Source organism: Pogona vitticeps, chromosome 4 (assembly GCF_051106095.1).
Source record: "Pogona vitticeps strain Pit_001003342236 chromosome 4, PviZW2.1, whole genome shotgun sequence".
NCBI lineage: Eukaryota > Metazoa > Chordata > Lepidosauria > Squamata > Agamidae > Pogona > Pogona vitticeps.
The window spans coordinates 9,393,280-9,411,014 of NC_135786.1; the positions used below are offsets into that span (position 1 = coordinate 9,393,280).

The 17,735-nt window shown below is 45.4% G+C and overlaps 1 protein-coding gene across 1 annotated transcript; it reads right to left on the reverse strand.

Annotated features, from left to right (window-relative positions):
• Nucleotides 1–733: 733 nt before the first annotated feature.
• Nucleotides 734–16,045, reverse strand: OGFR (opioid growth factor receptor). The gene is made up of 8 exons (XM_072996758.2): nucleotides 15,671–16,045; nucleotides 11,080–11,127; nucleotides 10,046–10,108; nucleotides 8,980–9,061; nucleotides 7,422–7,500; nucleotides 6,003–6,069; nucleotides 3,884–4,032; nucleotides 734–2,718 (listed from the first exon to the last, which is right to left on the reverse strand). The coding sequence occupies exons 1-8, from the start codon at nucleotides 15,953–15,955 to the stop codon at nucleotides 1,188–1,190; spliced, it is 2,304 nt and encodes a 767-aa protein (XP_072852859.2). The 5' UTR covers nucleotides 15,956–16,045; the 3' UTR covers nucleotides 734–1,187.
• Between the last annotated feature and the right edge of the window lie 1,690 nt (nucleotides 16,046–17,735).

Genomic DNA, 17,735 nt, shown 5'->3' on the forward strand with positions numbered 1-17,735 from the left:
GAGCTGGAAGAGACCCTATGGATCGAGTCCGGCCCCCATCAAAGAGGCCCAGTGTGGAACTGAACTCCCAGCCTCTGGCTCCTCAGGCAGATAATTAAACCACTGAGCTATCCAACATTTCTAGGTAGTTACCCTTCTTCTCTAAATCGCACCATGAATGACTGTGCAAGCCCCCCCCCCCATCCTGGCAGTCCCTACACTTTCTTTTGGCAAATATTGGGTTGTTTTTTAAATCTAGAAGTTTTTAAGGAAACATGATCTTCCAGTCACTTCCGATTTCATTTTGATGAATTGGTATAGTTCTTGGGGGGGGGGGAGGGGAAACCTGGCCAGACCTTCATAGCATGCCTACCTAATCGATTATCATTTTATCTCACTATCTCCCTTAGCACGAAGGGAGAAAGCAGGAATCAAAGCGATTCTGCAGCGCTTTGATCCCTTCCCCCCCTACACTTGCTAAGCTCCACTTAGATTTCTTAATTTTGGGTTAGAAAAGTGAGGGTGTCTTATGCATGGGGGCGTCTTATACACAGAAAAATACGGTAATTCTGATCCTCTGCTCTAACTCAGAGCCTGAAGGTATAAGGAAGAATGCAGCAGCACTATTTAACTTTCTACATTTACAAACATCCATCAGCTGTTTAGAAAGCTTTTCCTCCAAGAGACATTTGCAAGATGGTTTGGGCAATTTTGTTTGATCTGGGCCAGCTAAAAATCAAGGAGACTACAGAAATTCTGAATCCAAAAGTTTAGATTTTTATTTAACAAAAACAACTCTTTTTCGGATTATCTAGTAAACGTTGGAAAATATGTTCACAAAGTAGCTTAAACAGCATTTCCCCACCCCCGACCCAGCCAACCAACCCCATTTCTATTTTAAACCAGGACTGTTGTGGAATCATTTCAATAAAAAGTATAAATTAAACAGTATCTGTTCAAGAATTCAAAGAATCGGGTTTACAATTCACGAACTTCACTTGGGGCTCCATGCTGAAGCCATTATTATCCCAGTTGATACAACCAACTGGAGATCTTGGTTTTAGAGCCAGCTGTCTGAACAAGAATGAAGAGAACCAACCATATACAGACATTCACAGCCACTCATCCACACAGCAGTCCTGATCCGTTTATGAAAAGTTATGCCCCATAGCCCAACTTTAGCGCTGGATCAGCCCTAACTGGGACACCTATTCTTCTTCTTTGGACCCTCCTGTAGTCATTTCACTTTTTTCTACTTTAGAGGATGTATTTCTCTCTGTTGCAGCTTCCTTTTTTCTTTCTATGCCTCCCTCTTCTTGTCCTGAGTGTTTATCAACTTCCCTTTTGCTAGCTGGCTGGGTTTCCGGAGGTGGAGACTCCTTGTTTTCTATAACAGAGGTAGTTTCTGGCTCATCCGTCTTGTCTGGCCGAGAGTCGCCTAATGAAAGGCCAGGCTTAGATCTCAGAGCTTGGGAATTAGCCAATAAATCCACACCTCCAGTTCTGCAACTGGTCAAAGCGTCGCCACAACTATCCGTAACTATTCTGATTCCATCTTGGCAGACTTCCTCGGTCCTCTCAAGCCTGGAGGTAGAGCAATTTGTTACCTGACCCTCCAAGGGTATCCCCTCTGTGTCTACCCTCCCTGGTGTCTTTGAGACGCCCTCTTTTGGTGCCGTCTCTTCTACCTTCCGTCTTTTAATCACTGCACTGACCGATTCAGCCTCCTTGACATCACTACCATCCCCAGTGCCTTCTTCGGAAGCCAACAGTTTCACCTGTTCCTCTACTGGTGGACGTTTGCCTGCGTCTTTCGGATCAATCACAACCTCTTCAAGGTTGAAGGAGATCTTCTCAATGTCGGTAGGGCCTTTGAGTGACAACTTTTCTCCCGTTAACCTGCTCATGTCCAACTTCCTCTTCTTGGCTTCCTTGAGACTTTCACCCTCCGCGCCACTCCCACTCTCCTCCCTAGGAGGTGGAACAGGTGGATCTTCTTCATCACCATGCTTCTCCTCCTTAATTTCTGCTGGCGATGCACAGGTAGATACGCTATCCTCTTCTGAAGTGGTTGTATGTTCAACTGTACGCCTTGCTTGGGATTCTACCGCATCGCCACCTTGTGATCCATTGCCTTCTACGGCGGAGGTAGGATCCTTTCCACCACTCTGGTTTATCATGGAGTCACTAGATGGAAAGCTCGCCTCATTGCTGGTCTGGGAACCAGGTTGCCCAGTTGGACTATTCATTGTTGTTCTGTCTGTCATATGCTCATTCAATGGCTCTGGCAAATCCTTTTTCCCAGCCTCATCGGCCCCAACTCTAGAAGGCTCCTCCTTCAGCCCCTGGGATATTTCATTTGGGGGTTCAGCATTACCTTTCTCCATGCCTTGAGAGGCTCCCCCACCCATAGTCTCCTTCTCTTTCCTGGGCTCCTGGTGGCTCAAAAACTCTGGGGACCGAGGCTTGAACCTCCGGAGTTTCTTGTGCGGGCCCCAAACAAACTCGCGCTTCGGTCTGAAGTTCTGCCATGCAAAATAGACTAGTTCCTGGCGCCTCTGCTTGTTTCGGACCGTGAACATGAAATAGTCCAACGCACTTCTCAACACCCTCGGGAGCTGTTGATGAATCAAGGTCTCCACCAGGAAGAACTTCACCAGGTGGACTTGGTAGTGTTCGTACCCCATCTCACCCAAGCATTTCAAGATGCGAGTAATTCGCAAATTGTTATGGCTGTACCTGAGAAGATGGGGAGAAAGAGAGTAAGCAGATATATACAGTATAGGCAATATGAATGAACAGCTCTAAAGTGAGCAACAGTCCTAAAGTCGTATTAAAATTGTGAGTAAAATCCTGCTGATGTAACTATGCCTGCAAAAGGCTGATTCCATCATCAACAAGGGGGCAATTTTGAAAAGTAAACATTTCCTACTTTTGTCCGGTGGCTCCTGTGTAATCCCTTTCATTGTGTGGGAGGAGGAAGTCTTTAATTAAGTAAGGTCGTCCCGGCACCCGAGATTCCTGGTAATTAAAAACCTCCCGTCTTACAGCTTAAAACAATTAAAGGGGTTGTTGTCACAGCCACGGGACACAATTGGGAAGTGTTTAATTTTCATAAATGTTGCCCCGCTCGTAACACCATCAGCCTTCTGCAGGCACAGTTACACCAACAAACAGAATTTCAGCCAGTCATTTTACGAAAAGGCACAGACCATCCACTCAGATGATGCAGGTCAGGAAAACCCATGGCACTGTTCTGGTTTAGTTACTTGGAGGAGACGGGGGAGGGAAGTGTGGGGCACCCACAGAACACTTATCTGGGTGTAGCGCTGAACCAGAGCAAACATGGTCCGTGCCCATCTTTATTCTATAGATGTTATCTGCTGGATTCCATGTCATGTAATTCAAATGTGCAACAGATAACGCCTGTGGAGAGATCTCAACGTACTGCAATTCACCTGCAAAAGTTACGCCTTTTGTGTAATAATGCCAACAACATTTTGGCCAGTGTCTGCTTCCACTACCCTGCTCTTATCGGACCAGAATCCTATTGGTGTTTGCTGAAGGTTTTCACAGCTTGCTCCAGCTAAGCGACAAGGCACTTACTGAAGGAAGAAGGAGAGCAGGTTTTTGCCTCGTCCACCCTGCCACAGTCACTCTCTTCACATGGAGAATGCTGGGCAGGAAAGGACCGTACGCTCCATGCGTGCAGCCTCTCCATGTGACTGGAAACCCTGTTTCTTCCAGGTCTGGCAGAGATCTCATGTTCCCAGACTATGGCTCTCCACGTGAAGGCAATGAGGGAGGGAGGTGGGGCTAGCCTGAGAAGGGACAGACGGATGGACACACAAACACACACACAAGAAAATCAGCCCAGAGGAGTCACAAGGAGCAGAAAACTCACCGGTTGAGGTTCTCGAATCTCTCACACCAATTCTCTGCCCTTTTCAACTCTCCCGTTTCCTCGTTGATCAGGTTGATACCATAAAATCCTAGCATGAGCTTGTAAGCACGGACAAACCTCTCCATGACTTCCTTGGACTTCTTGAAGGCCTGAAAGAAAGGCAAGCCAAAAGCACCCTTATAAATTGATGGACACAAGGAACTGTCTTGTACCAGATCTAGCTTTTTGTCGATTTGCCGACATGTTTTCATTTTCAAAAGCAGTGTTCTTTGACTAGTGCAGTGGCACAATGTTGCCGAGAAATGTTCTGTGCATACATATATTAGTTTTGGGACGGGAAAGGATTTCAACCAGGGAAATGCCACAACCAGATAATTAGGATAGCAAAAATTTGTTCAATTCACATTGTCATGTGAATATAACTCCCGAAACCCATATACAGTGGTGCCTCGCTTAATGGACGCTCTGTTTGACGACGAAATTGCTAGACGTCGATGTTTTTGCGATCGCAAAATGATGTTCCCTATGAGGGAATTTCGCTTTGCGATGATCGGTTCCCTGCTTCGGGAACCGATCATCGCAAAGCGATGATTTTCGGCCAGCTGATTGGTGGTTTCAAAATGGCTGCCCGCTCTTTTCTGGCACGGATTCCTCGCTGCACAGGCAGCGAAAATGGCCGCGCTATGGAGGATCTTTGCTGGACTGTGAGTTTCAAGCCCCTAGGAACGCATTAATCGGGTTTTAATACATTTCTATGGGCTTTTTAAAATCGCATTATGACGTTTTCGTTTTACAGCGATTAGCTAGAACAAATGAACGTCGTAATGCGAGGCACCACTGTATAATGAAAGTCTACAATGACCTTTTTGCACCCTTCCCCACATTCTGTTATGTTAGTTCTTCAATCAAATATTGTACATAAAATACTGATATCATGGAAATGCACAGATTAACAAACGGTCAACCCGATTTGTATGACAGAAAATTGCTAGGGAAAAATGTAAAAAAATCAATGCGTGCTGCTTACCGTGTTTCCCAGAAAATAAGACAGGGTCTTATATTAATTTTTGCTCCAAAAAACACAGTAGGGTTTATTTTCAGGGGATGTTTTATTTTTTTCATGTACAACAATAGACATTTATTCAAATGCAGTCATGTCACCTTCTTCTGGTTGCTGCACAAGGGTGGAGGGCGGGGTTTCACTTCACTGAGGCTTATTTTTGGGTTAGGTCTTATTTTCGGGGAAACAGGGTATATACCACCCTATAGCGCTTCGAGCACTCTCTGGGCGGTTTAGAATTTCATGATGCAGGCTACGCATCCCCCCATACTTCCAGCAAACTGTATATTTCAGTATAAAACTTATGTGTGCATATAATGCATGTTAGAAGAGAAATCCACACAAAAACGCATACAGACCTAAAATTTTAAAAAGTGACCAACAGATGCAAAAAAGAATCCCTAGAACAATCCTGCAGTGAAGTTAGATGCTGCTCCCCCTCTTTTTTAAAAACATTTTTTTAAATTACACTTGCAGCAAAAGCAACATGAATCACACCAGCTTGTTTTTCGATGTTGGTCAAAGTTTAGAAGCACTCTGAATTGTCTGTAAGAGTGTGTATTCTGGTCTTCCCACTGTCCTTTAATCTCCCCTACCTCCTGACATGGAATCTCTGATACAAGGAAGGTGGTTTAAGGGGCATGGATCTTTCAACAGCAGCCGGAAGGGTAAATAGAAGATCAGATCATATCCTCTGAGATCAGAGCTCATGTGTCTGATTCTAGGAGGGAGATTTCTGATCTGTCTTAAGGACCCCTTGACTGCAAAGTTGGGGTGGGGGGAGGAAAGAAAACAGAACTCAATCAAAACTAAAACTAACAGATCTGCCTCTCTCTGTATTCAAGCATTTAAACAGAGTGGACTTTCTGGGTTCAGCTGATTGGTGTTGAGGTTCTACACACATGGCAACTGGGAATGATCCCTCTTCAGCGGGAATGTGTGACACACTCAAGACACTGAATTCACATTCTCTCACCCAGATGGAGAAATGGGGGGAAAAAAAGAGAAGAGAGAATATCCAAACTAGGGAACAGATTTCAAAAGCACAAAAAAAAGTACCTCAATTTCTTGGCACGTGAGAATCTTTGCACGCCAGTTCATCCCTGGTTCACGCAAAGGGAAGAGCCTGGAAGAAGGAAATGTATGCCCGTCATGCAGAAGTAGGCAGGAAAAACACACACACAGAAGGGTGGTTTAAAAGGGAAATAACTATAAAGAAGCGACACTCAGCTTGGTAGGGATGAAGGGCAAGCCTTTATCACTTAGTTAAAACATCCTACCGAGTCAACGTCTTCTAGTTCAGTGTATTAGGAATTTCTGGAAATCGGACATTTTATTCAGATGTAGATCCCAACTGTAAGGAAAGCTAACATAAACAAAAAGGTGCATTTACACTACATAGTTACAGGACTTTGTTGCCACAGTGAACTGTCATGGCCCCACCTGACTGAATCCTGGGATACGTAATCCAGCAAGGTATTCAGAATTCCGTGCTGCGGTTTAAGGAACTGCAATGGAACTGTCTAGCAAAGAATTCTAAGCCCTTCATCAAACTACAAATCCCAGCATCCCCTAGGATAGAACCACGACAGGTAAAAGTGACATCAAAGTGTTAGAAGCTGGGAGAAAGGCGGCTTAGAAATGAAACAAATAAATACGTGATACAGACACATATTTTGTTCGGGGTGAGGAATCCACATGTGGTCCACTGGACATGGTTTGTATTGCAACTCTCAGCCGTCCTGCCCAGCACAGCCAAAGGAGAGGATATCCATCACGTGCGGTAAGAGACACCATCCTTTTAACATCTAATAGTCGAACTTCCTAGCCTGGGAGCCGTTTCATCACGAAGGCAAGGACAAACCACACTACACAGGAGGAAGAATTTAGGGTCAGGGTCCCAAACCAAAGGAGGACGCCATACTGGCTTGACTTTGAAAGCCCTTGGTAAGTAATCGGGGTACGTGTGCCTTTTGACAAAAGGGATCAAATCCTTATGTGTTGGTCTGCAAGGCAGGAAATGAGAGCGAGAAAGCCTGGGCAATTTTTTGGACTAGTCTGACCTGCTACTAATATGAGATCTTTGGGGAAAGAGATAGACAAAAGAAATCCTATGTCCAAGAACAGGACAAGGTGTCCCTTCTATCATTCTAAAGTGACTCACACTTACAGATAGTGATACCTGCAGGGGCTCCTAGGAATTTAACTATACATTCATAATTCTTCCTTTTTCTTTCTTTCTTATGCAATGCAAAACAGAGCGGACCTGTAGAAATATTTATTTACAATGCATTGCCAAACACCAGCCTTTTCCTGACAGGCCCAACCAAATGAAATGTATTATAGATTCTCCAAAAGATGATTTGGTTCAGGGTTGAGAGGGGGAGAGGAGTGAACACGGGGGGTTGCCCAAAATCGGGAGGCAGACCAAGAAGACTTTTCCATGTGCCATTGTGAAGAGGAATGGGGGCCACTTACCATTGAATATAGGAGTGGTTTTCTTCCAGAGTTGCATAGTCATTCTGCCATTTCTCGAGGAGGTCTTCAATGTGAAGGCCTAGAAAAAGAGCACATATGAATTATAATACTTAGAACAATTAGCTAATGCAAAACGTCAGTCGGCTAACTCGCAAGACTCCCCCCCCAATCTCTTTAAATAAAGAAGTCTGTTTGCTTGCCTCCAGAAGCTTTGCAAGAAGGAAGAAGGAAAAAACTTTGTAGGAGAGAAGGAATTTTCTGCAATGCTGGCCCTCTGCCCAGTGAAAGTACACCAGTGGCTTGTTTATGCATGCTTCTGTATATAATTTATGGGACAGGACAAAAAGGCATGCAGATATACAAGGACCCTCGGGACGCAGTGGTTAAACTGCAGTACTGCAGTGAAAACTCTGCTCAAGACCTGGACTCAATCTGAAGCTCAGGTAGCCATCTTGAGGTTGACTTACCGTATTTTTCTGTGTATAAGACACCCCCACTTTTCTAATCCAAAATTAAGAAATCTAAGTGGGGCTTAGCAAGTGTAGGGGGAAAGGGATAAAAGCACGGCAGAATCGCTTTGAACCCTGCTTTCCCCTCCACTTGTTTTTGTTCTCTCCTCAGTTTACTTCCATGTATAAGACGACCCTCAATTTTTAGTCTAAGAATTTTTGACAAAAGTATAGTCTTGTACACGGAAAAATACGGTAAGTCTTCCATTTTTCTGAGGTCAGTAAATTGAGTACCAGCTTGCCAAGGTGTGTGGGGCAATGTGCATCCTGTATAATTAAATTGTAAACCACTCTGAGAATGCTTTAAGCACTATGGGACTGTATATAAGCAAAACACTTTGCTTTTATAAGTGGTCACATGCCAATATCCCAACTTCTTTGCATTCACCTACATGAAAAGAACCGGCTTTGTCTAGTGGCCGCTGGCTGTGTTACTATAATTATTATTTTTAAAGTGCTTAAAATTCAACCATACATCCTACAAAATTATGTCAAGGAACACTTCAAAAAGCACTTGCAAAATATGTAGTGGCCAGATTCCTACTGGAGTATGTGCAAAGTTTGTGTTACTTCCTGTGGCTAATTGAAGCTAATTGCTGTGGTGCCAAGGTGTGTCTCAGTTACACACCCACCCAACGGCACAACCAAGATGTACCCTGGCCTCTCATCAATTAGCTGCAATTAGCTGCAGAGTTGCACAAAACTTACATGGACCCCAACAGGATTCAGGAAATGCTATAACTATAGACAACCAAGTGTCATGGTTTGTCTGTGCAGTTTGTTTCACTCCTCAGGGTGGCGTGGGTGGGAAACAACCATACGATATGAAGTATATCGGTCATGGGATATTCACACGGGGAGGGAAACAGCCACCATCTGTACTTATTGCTTTCAATCAGTCATTTTCTGACTCTTTGGAACATTTTTTTAAAAAAAATCCTTTTTTTAACCAATACAACTGAATCCAACTTCACGGGTTGGAAGACTTGGAAGGCAGACTAAGGTTGACAGGTGGCACTTCTTTTTGAAAACAAAATTGAAAGCTGTACCGTGAGGCTTGAAATGAATCTCATTTTTGTAAAAGCTCAGGTTCCACATTTCTTGCTCTTCGACTTCAGCTTCTTCTAAACCCTGGAGAAGAGAATGAGGCATCAGTCAAAAGGAACATCTGATTTGTTCGTTTTTCAATGAGCTCCATTAAAAGTGAAATCCAATTTAGGAATACTTCTTGCCTGAACAGCCCCCAAACACTTTTATTCATTTTTATTTGTTTATATTATTTATCTGCTGCCTTCTCCCCACAGGGTACCCAAGTAGGCTCACAACAATTAAAATCATACAATAATAGTAAGTTTAAAAGGTTGTGAATATCGCTAGCGAGGACTGTCTGTTCCCATCTCCCTTGATTACTCCCTCTCTGTAGGGGCAGGAGCTGTTTTCAATCATCCCAGAGTGCAGAGCACATAATAATGGGCTCAAGCTACAGGAAGTCAGATTTACGCTGAACATCAGGAAAAACTTCTTAAGTGTTAGAGCAGTATGACAATGGAACCAATTACTTTGGAAGGTGATGAGTGTTCCAACACTGGAGGCATTCAAGATAAAATTGGACAACTATAGTGCTGCCTCACAAGACAAATGCTTCGCAGAACGAAAAAAAAAGCAAGACAAATGGTTTTTTCAATCGCTATGGTGCCTCGCAAGACGCCTTCTTCTATGGCTGTGCTTCGCAAGATGATTTTTTTGAGACCGATGCCTCGCAAGAAAACAAAATTCATTCATCTTGCAAGATTCCCATAGGAATGCATTGCAATGCATTCCTATGGGAAATCGCTTTTCGCAAGATGATTTTTTCGCAAGACAGCGCTACTTCCAGAACGAATTAGATTAGTCTTGCAAGGCACCACTGTATATGCAAGATCTGCATTCCTGCATTGAGCAGGGGGTTCGACTTGATGGCCTTACAGCCCCCTTCCAATTCAACTGAATATTTACACCAGTGTAAGTGCAGGGATGTAGCTCAGAATGTCAAACTGCTGCTAATTCTACAGTTTCTAACTGAATCCCCAGCTCTATGCCAAGCCATAAAACTCCATTTACAACAATTTTTCTTACTGGATACCGCCGTCTATATTTCTGCATATCTCTTGCTGCTCCCCAGTTGCGCCTGCTTGTTTGCTAAGGAAAAGGAAGAGACAAAAGTTAGTGTGAGTCCAGATCTCAAGCTATACAACTCCAAGTAACCATAAAAGGAAATATTCTTCTTCCACTTCTAGCTAGGAGGAGATTAATTTCAAGAGCGGAAAACCTTTTTCAAACATGGTGCTATGCTTAATGAACTGCCAGCTCGCCATGTCTCGGGCAATGCCAAAGCACATGGGAGTCCCGACGCACGTACCGGTCAAGTACATACACATGCAACTCCATCATTTGAGAATAATGCTGATGGCCTGTAATGGCTGGATAGCTCAAGTGAGTTAGGTCTCTGGCTGTGCAGCCAGATGTTGGCAGTTTGATTCCACCCTGTGCATCCGAGAAGAGCCAGCCTGGTGCCAAGCTGCACAGACCCAGGGTGGCCCCAGAAGAAGGGAATGAGAAACCACTTCAGAATACTATCTACCTGGAAAGCCCTGAAAAGGGTTGCCGTAAGTCACAAGTGACTTGACAGCACACAATTGTTATTAATTTATAGAAGCAATTTCAGCTGAGTTTTCTTTGCTACTCCAAACTGATATTTTGGTTCCAAGGAAGAAGAAATGGTGAGACTATCAAAAATGCTCAATACCATTATCAATCTGTGCCAGGCCCAAGAGAAAAGGCCACAGAAGAGTAGAGATGGGCATGAATCATGGATCATCCCAGCAACTGCACAGTGATCACCCACTCAGAGGAAGCACAATGGGCTTCCCTGCCCTGCCTCCTTATCTGAGTGGATGGTTGCTGGAGGAGGCAGAGCAGGGAAGGGTGCTGCTGCCGGCGAGAGAACAATCCCCCAGAGGAGGCAGGGAAGGAAGTGTGCGATGCCTATGGAACACCTGTGTGGGTGCTGCTGAATGGCGTTTTGTGCCCATCTCTACAGAACAGCACTGACAAAACACAAAGCCCACCTCTATGAATGGCACACCACCCCTCCCGTTTCTGGCACCTACCTTACATCTTCTAAACCCCATGGAGGAATGGTTTGCCTTTCGTCGTTCCTGAAGATAGGACAGAGTTTAAAAGCAACATTAGAAATGCCTGGCCTCTTGACGTTGACAAATCAGAACTAGAGATGGAAATATTCGTATTCAAATACCCCCATACAGGTGGCGTTAACGAGGGTCCAGCCTCATGGGGCCGGACCGTCCACTCACCCAATCTGACGCGGACGGCGCGATTCTACCAAAGGTTCCGCACCGCATGATCTGCTCGCCACTCCTGGCAGGAGGCCCAGCCTTGCTGCAAGGTTGAAGAGTGGCGAGCGGATTGTGTGCTGCGGAGCCACTGGTAGAATCGTGCCATCCGAGGTGGATCGGCGAGTGGACCGTTCGGTCCCATGGAACTGGACCGTTGTTAACGCCACCTGCGTGGGGATATTCGTATACAAAAGCCCCTATATCTCTAATCAAAACACGTCCCCTTTGTTCATGTCAGATTACAAATAATGAGTTACTTGAGATGCGTCCTTTTGTCTCAATAAGGAAGTTACAACTGTCTTATGTTGCCGTTACAATATAAGGGGGGGAGGCATTCATTTTGTGGTGGTCTCACAATAAACAGTAAAGGAGAGCCAGCAGAGAAATATTATTTTGACATGCTTCATGCTGGCCCCTCTGTCATCTCAGACTCTGTTGGCACTGGGGCAAGGAGACAAGAAGAGCTAAGGAAGACAAGTAGAGCAAAGCAAGTGGAAGGAGGGTGAGGAAGAGATTTCCTGTGGCCTCCTGAGATCATCCTGGAATGGAAACAAAGATAATAGGTTATTCTTTTTATATCTCGTCCTTCCTCATAAGAGCCCAAGATAGTTAACAAGTCACATTAAAAAAAACAGTTAGAATCACAAATCACTTGGAGGGCACACATCTAAAATTAGAAGTATTTTGAAACAGAGGTCACAAGTGTCTACTAAAAATACAAGTGATACAAACAAGAAGCCACCCGAAGCCTCGTGGCGCAGTGGTTAAGCTGCTGTACTGCAGCCAAAACTGTGCTCACAACCTGGGGTTCAAATCCCAGGTAGCCGGCTCAAGGTTGACTCAGCCTTCTATCCTTCCGAGGTCAGTAAAATGAGTACCCAGTTCGCTGGGGGGGGCAATGTGTAGCCTGCATAATTAACTTGTATATCGCCCAGAGAGTGCTTGAAGTACTATGGGGCGGTATATAAGCAACACGCTTTGCTTTTCCTTAGTTGTTGAAAGCTTGCTCCTACAAATAATTACATTTGGAACTGGAAGACAAACGTATGAGGGACAACTGATCTCTGATGGAGGGGAAAGCTTTGGAAGATAAGAAGGCATGGCCCAGAATGCCAGAGTCCGTTAGTGTTGCTGTTTTTCTATTCCTTGCGCACCAAGTGATGGAAACTCAGTGAAAGGATGCGAGAGAGCCTAGATTGGAGGTCTCAAGGCAATGTCAACACTGACTCCATCAAGTACGTTGGATGTGGCTTTCACCCCAAACGCTGCTTGTTTAAACAAGGAGAAGCTGAGCACCCTGCCCTACAGACTGTGGCCAGTATTTTCTTTGGGATCATAGTGCTGGTATGTACCATGGGTGCAGCGCATCGGACATCCCTGGCTTGCTGGAGGTCCTATTGAGCAGACTTTCTGCGGGGAACAGGGAGGCACTTGATGCATGCACGCACAATGAGTTACTATACAGATGACATTGATCTTGCTTGAGCTATCATCTTCTTTCCTTAACAGGAAGCATCCTAAGGAGGATTATCATAGCGGAAGTCACACGGGATGCGATGTCACCTGAAGACATCAACTCCTGATCAGAAAGGCTTCACAGTGAAAGAAACTTGACTCAATTTGACTTCATGCAAGACAAACATTTCAACTTATTAAATCATAAGTGACCTTCTGTCTGGCCTGCATAAACAATGGCCCACAAAGCTGGAAACAGTTTAGGTACATATACACCTGTGCCCGTTTGTGTGTAACAGTAACTGTGTGGCTTTCGGCATGCTGCGGTCCCAGAAGGGAATGGTAAACCATTTCTGAGTATGCCCTACCAAGTAAATGCTAAAAAAAAGTCACCGCAAATCAGAATTGATTTGATGGCACACCATTATTACTGTTAACACAAAATTCAAATCTTCAGAAAATCCGAGGTTTATGAAGGTGGGATTTTATGCTTCTGTACCCACAATTCAAAAAGCCAGGAAACGGCCTGATATTTCTGCACAACATCATGCCCACGTTGCCAGCATGAAAAAAGGATGCTGTGGTTTACATAGCGAAGGGCAGCCTGACTGATTTAAACAGACAAGACCAATGGCAGCAGTCAAGATGGTCTACAAGGTACCCTTTTGGGGGTACCCTTTTTGCCATTCACAAAGAGACATCAAGAAAGGGAAAATCCCAGAAGGTGACTCCTTTTTGCATTAGTTAACCACTTCTCACCCAAACACAAATGATCAGGGCTGTTTTTTTGATAAGTGTTCTCAACATTTTTAGAACTGCCTTGTAGAACACTGTTTTCCCTGCTGCACAACAGAGATGCACGATCATGTAGTTATAATGGGGAATGCAACCTGCACATGAGTCACATACAAATCTTTTGCACCATCAACACTAACCTTTTTGAGCTTCCCAAAAGTAATTTTGCATCTACAACAAGATTGCTTGACAGCATTCTCAAACTGGCACTGACCTATGACTCAGTGAAATTTAAGCTTTAGTTTTTATTTCTCCTACACAATAAAAACTTTGTTGGATATACAATTCCCTCTTCCCTAAGCTGTAAAGAACTCATGGCCATCTCTCAGAAGTTTTTTTCCAAACTGTTTGAAAAGACATTAAGAAAGAATGTCACAAACTCAGATATGTCAAATATATTACCAAACAAATATAGATGTCATCTGAATTCCCTGGCTGCATGACCAGGAGAGCCAGACCCTTCAGAAAATTGTTGTCTTGGTGTCCATTAGGGTCTACAGAGGGCACCTCCTGAAGAACTAACTCCTGTATTTTAATGTGGGCTTTCATGAACAAGTCCATTTCTTCAGACATAAGAGTAGGATTACGTAACAAATATTTATACATGACCCCCCCCAAAACAGAAATTTTTTGTTTCCTGGACACACTTTTGTTGATGGTGTGACTTTTCACACCTGGCTAAGATCAGAGGCATTCAACCAAATATGGTGAAAATAACAAATATATTCCAAACACATTTATTTAACTGTTTAACTAGTGATATTCCGCTCAACTAAAATTCCCCGTCAGCCCAAGCTAAAGTACTCAATAGTGAAGGATGATGAAAGGTGAAGTTCTGAAAGGATAGGCATGCACTTCGCACCCCTGATTTAAACAGCTGATTGACTGCTTTCACTATTAAGAAATGATACTGTGTAATTTTTTATTATTTATTTATTTAATTTATATGCCGCCCACACTACCCAAAGGTCTCTGGCCTCTTATTATAGTTATTTTGACTGATTCCTTTTTTTAATAGAGAGGCAGGCTCTAGACGTATAAAATAAAATAAAACATTCAATGGCATAGAGTTTTCATAGACAGGTAACACTGACCTGGTTGGATAGAAATGCAATGAATGGAACATTTGACTTGGAATTTAGGACTTTTTGATACATACAGAAGAATCATAGCATTGTCTTCAGATTGCAAAATATTCTTGAATGCTTCCCTTTGGAACAAGGGGAGTTAGTTGGAAACCTCACTGCATACAGCAAATGATGAGTGCGCCGCACTAGAACCTTTCTTCCTTCAGTGCTAGCTCTCTACGCGCAAAGAATACTTTAAAAAAATATTATTGCACACCTACAAGGGCACAAAATCCCTCTTTAAATACGGCTGACCCTTGACTCTTTGGGTGACTCAGGAAACAGTGTTGAAGGAAGAAAAATGAATAATACAGAGTGAGGCCCACCCTATTGGGTCTGTACATCACCTCTTTCCTATAACCAGCGCATGTACTTAAGATCAAAGCACAAGTCAATTAAGCATAATTAAGCTTCCCACAGATTTGGGAATGCTTGATAAATTTAGCCTTTACAAATTAAACTGATGAGTGACAGCCTGTGCCTCGTTTAGGAGGGGGGAGGGGAGCAACCCCCGGGTCCGCCCTTCCTCCCAAGAGGATCGTCTCAACACTTTCACATTCGATTCCTCCGCAAATATTTTCAGTTCGGGGAAATTCGTCAGAGGTAGGGGTGTGTGTGTGTGTGCGCGCGCGGCGCTTTTCTGGGGCGCGGCAGGGGGGGGGGCTCTGGCAGACAAGCCAGGTTCCACAGGCCCCCACCACCACCAGATCGCTCAAGGCAGCAGAGGGTCCACGATCCCACGCGTGCCGGGAGAGAAGGTGGGGATCGGCGAGGCCAACCACCCATCCCCGAACCCGAATGCCCACCTCTTTTATATTCCAAGCACACACCAGGGCGATTCTCTGCAGGCACCCGGAAGAGATCGGAGGCTGGCCGCCGCCTCCTTCTCCCCACCCCCAACTCGCCCGCTGCCCCCCAAGGCAAGTGTTTCTGGGGCGGGGGAGGGAAGGGGACACACGGACCCTCACCTGAATCCCGGAGGCCCACGTGGCGCTGGGCGACCCCCTGCCCGGCTTCTCCTGAGGAGGTTTCGATTTCTCTTTAGCGCCCGCCGCCGCCGCCGCCTCCCGCCCTTTCTTCCCTGGCTTCTCTTCCAGCTGTGCCCGATCCTCCTTCTCCTCGTCGCCGTCGTCATCCTCATCATCATCCTCCCAAGTGGAGTCGTATTCGGAGAAGCCCACGTCTTCTTCCTCCCCCTCTTCGGAGTCTTCGCTGGCCTGATCTTCGGCCGACGCGTCCTTCCTCGCCGCCATCCCCGGTGAAGACTGCTGCCGCCCCCTCCTCCTCCTCCTCCGGCCGGGAGTCGGGAAAGGAAACCGAAAGGGAAAGGTGAAGGCGAGGCACCGCCGGCCCCGCACGACCGAGGAAACGATACAAAGCGAAAGGCACGTGGGTGGCTGGGGGTGGGTGGGAGACGAGGAGGCGGGGCAGGCGCGCGTGGCCACAGCCCTGGGCTCTCATTGGCCGGCGCGCTTCCTTTCAGAACGTTGGGACAAGTCTCGGCGTTCCACGAGAGAACGTTGGCGCCCTTTGAAGTGGGCTTCGCGTTTCCTCCTGGAACGCCGGGCGTGGGTGGCGGGGGGGGGGGTGCGACTCTAGGGGATTTATGCCAGCCTGGATCCCGGGGCGGCGATCTCGTGGGGAAGCCCGCCGCCGGATCCTTTGGTACCCCTGCCTCCCATCCTAAAGGGTTGGTCGACGACGCCTCTCTCTCCCTGAATTCGCGCTCATAAAATTGCGGCGCCCGGTCGCAATCTAGGAAAGACAGGTGTGTAGGGAGTTGTATCATGTTCCGGCAGAACCCCCAGTATGTTTAAATGGGGGGGGGGTTGCTCTCAGATGAGCGTGAGACTGATCTGTTCAGAGGGACGTGAGCTTTTCCTAGCTGGACGTTCAACATACTGTACGCTAAAAGGGAGGTAAAACAGTAGTCCTAAAAGCCTTTTTTTTAAAAAAAGGGATATAAAGCAAGGATTCATTCGAAACGTGGTGATGGAGGAGAGCTTTGCAGATATCCCGCACTGCCAGAAAGACAAAATAGTGGGTCGTTGCTCAAATCAAGCCTGAACTAACTCTGGTGGCAGAAATGGTGAGATTGAGACTGTCATACTTTGGGCACATCCTGATAAGGCAAGATTCACTGGAAAAAATAATGCTGGGAAAAGATGAGGGCAGCAGGAAAAGAGGAAGACCAAATATTTATTTATTATCCACTTTATTTTTATACCACTACATCTAGTGGGGTTCACCCTACTCTGGCCAGTTTCCAACAGTAAAATAAACAATAATATAACCACCACACCCAATCCACAGATTTGTTGTTGTTTAGTCATTAAGTCATGTCCGACGCTTCGTGACCCCATGGACCAGAGCACTCCAGGCCCTCCTGTCTTCCACTGCTTCCCGGAGTTGGGTCAAATTCATGTTGGTTGCCTCGATGACATTGTCCAGCCATCTCATCCTCTGTCGTCCTCTTCTCCTCTTGCCTTTACACTTTCCCAACATTAGGGTCTTTTTCAGGGAGTCTTCTCTTATGAGATGGCCAAAGTATTGGAGCCTTCGCTTCAGGATCTGTCCTTCCAGTGAACACTCAGGGTTGATTTCCTTCCGAATGGATAGGTTTGTTCTCCTTGCAGTTCAGGGGACTCTCGAGAGTCTCCTCCAGCAACACAATTCAAAAGCATCAATTCTTTGGCAGTCAGCCTTCTTTATGGTCCAGCTCTCACTTCCATACATTTTTACTGGAAAAACCATAGCTTTGACTATGCAGACCTTTGTCAGCAAGGTGATGTCTCTGCTTTTTAAGATGCTGTCAAGGTTTGTCATTGCTTTCCTCCCGAGAAGCAGGCGTCTTTTAATTCCGTGGCTGCTGTCACCATCTGCAGTGATCATGGAGCCCAAGAAAGTAAAATCTGTCACTGCCTCCATATCTTCCCCTTCTATTTGCCAGGAGGTGATGGGACCAGTGGCCACGATCTTAGTTTTTTTGATGTTGAGCTTCAGAGTGTTTTTTGCGCTTTCCTCTTTCACCCT

Coding starts and splice junctions, on each gene's coding strand:
- OGFR (XM_072996758.2), bottom strand. CDS start 15,955: ATGGCGGCGAGGAAGGACGCGTCGGCCGAAGATCAGGCCAGCGAAGAC. Junction 10,109..11,079: donor TGGGGTTTAGAAGATGTAAG/GTAGGTGCCAGA, acceptor CCTTTTCCTTAG/CAAACAAGCAGGCGCAACTG. Junction 6,070..7,421: donor AACCACTCCTATATTCAATG/GTAAGTGGCCCC, acceptor TCCTTCTTCCAG/GCTCTTCCCTTTGCGTGAAC.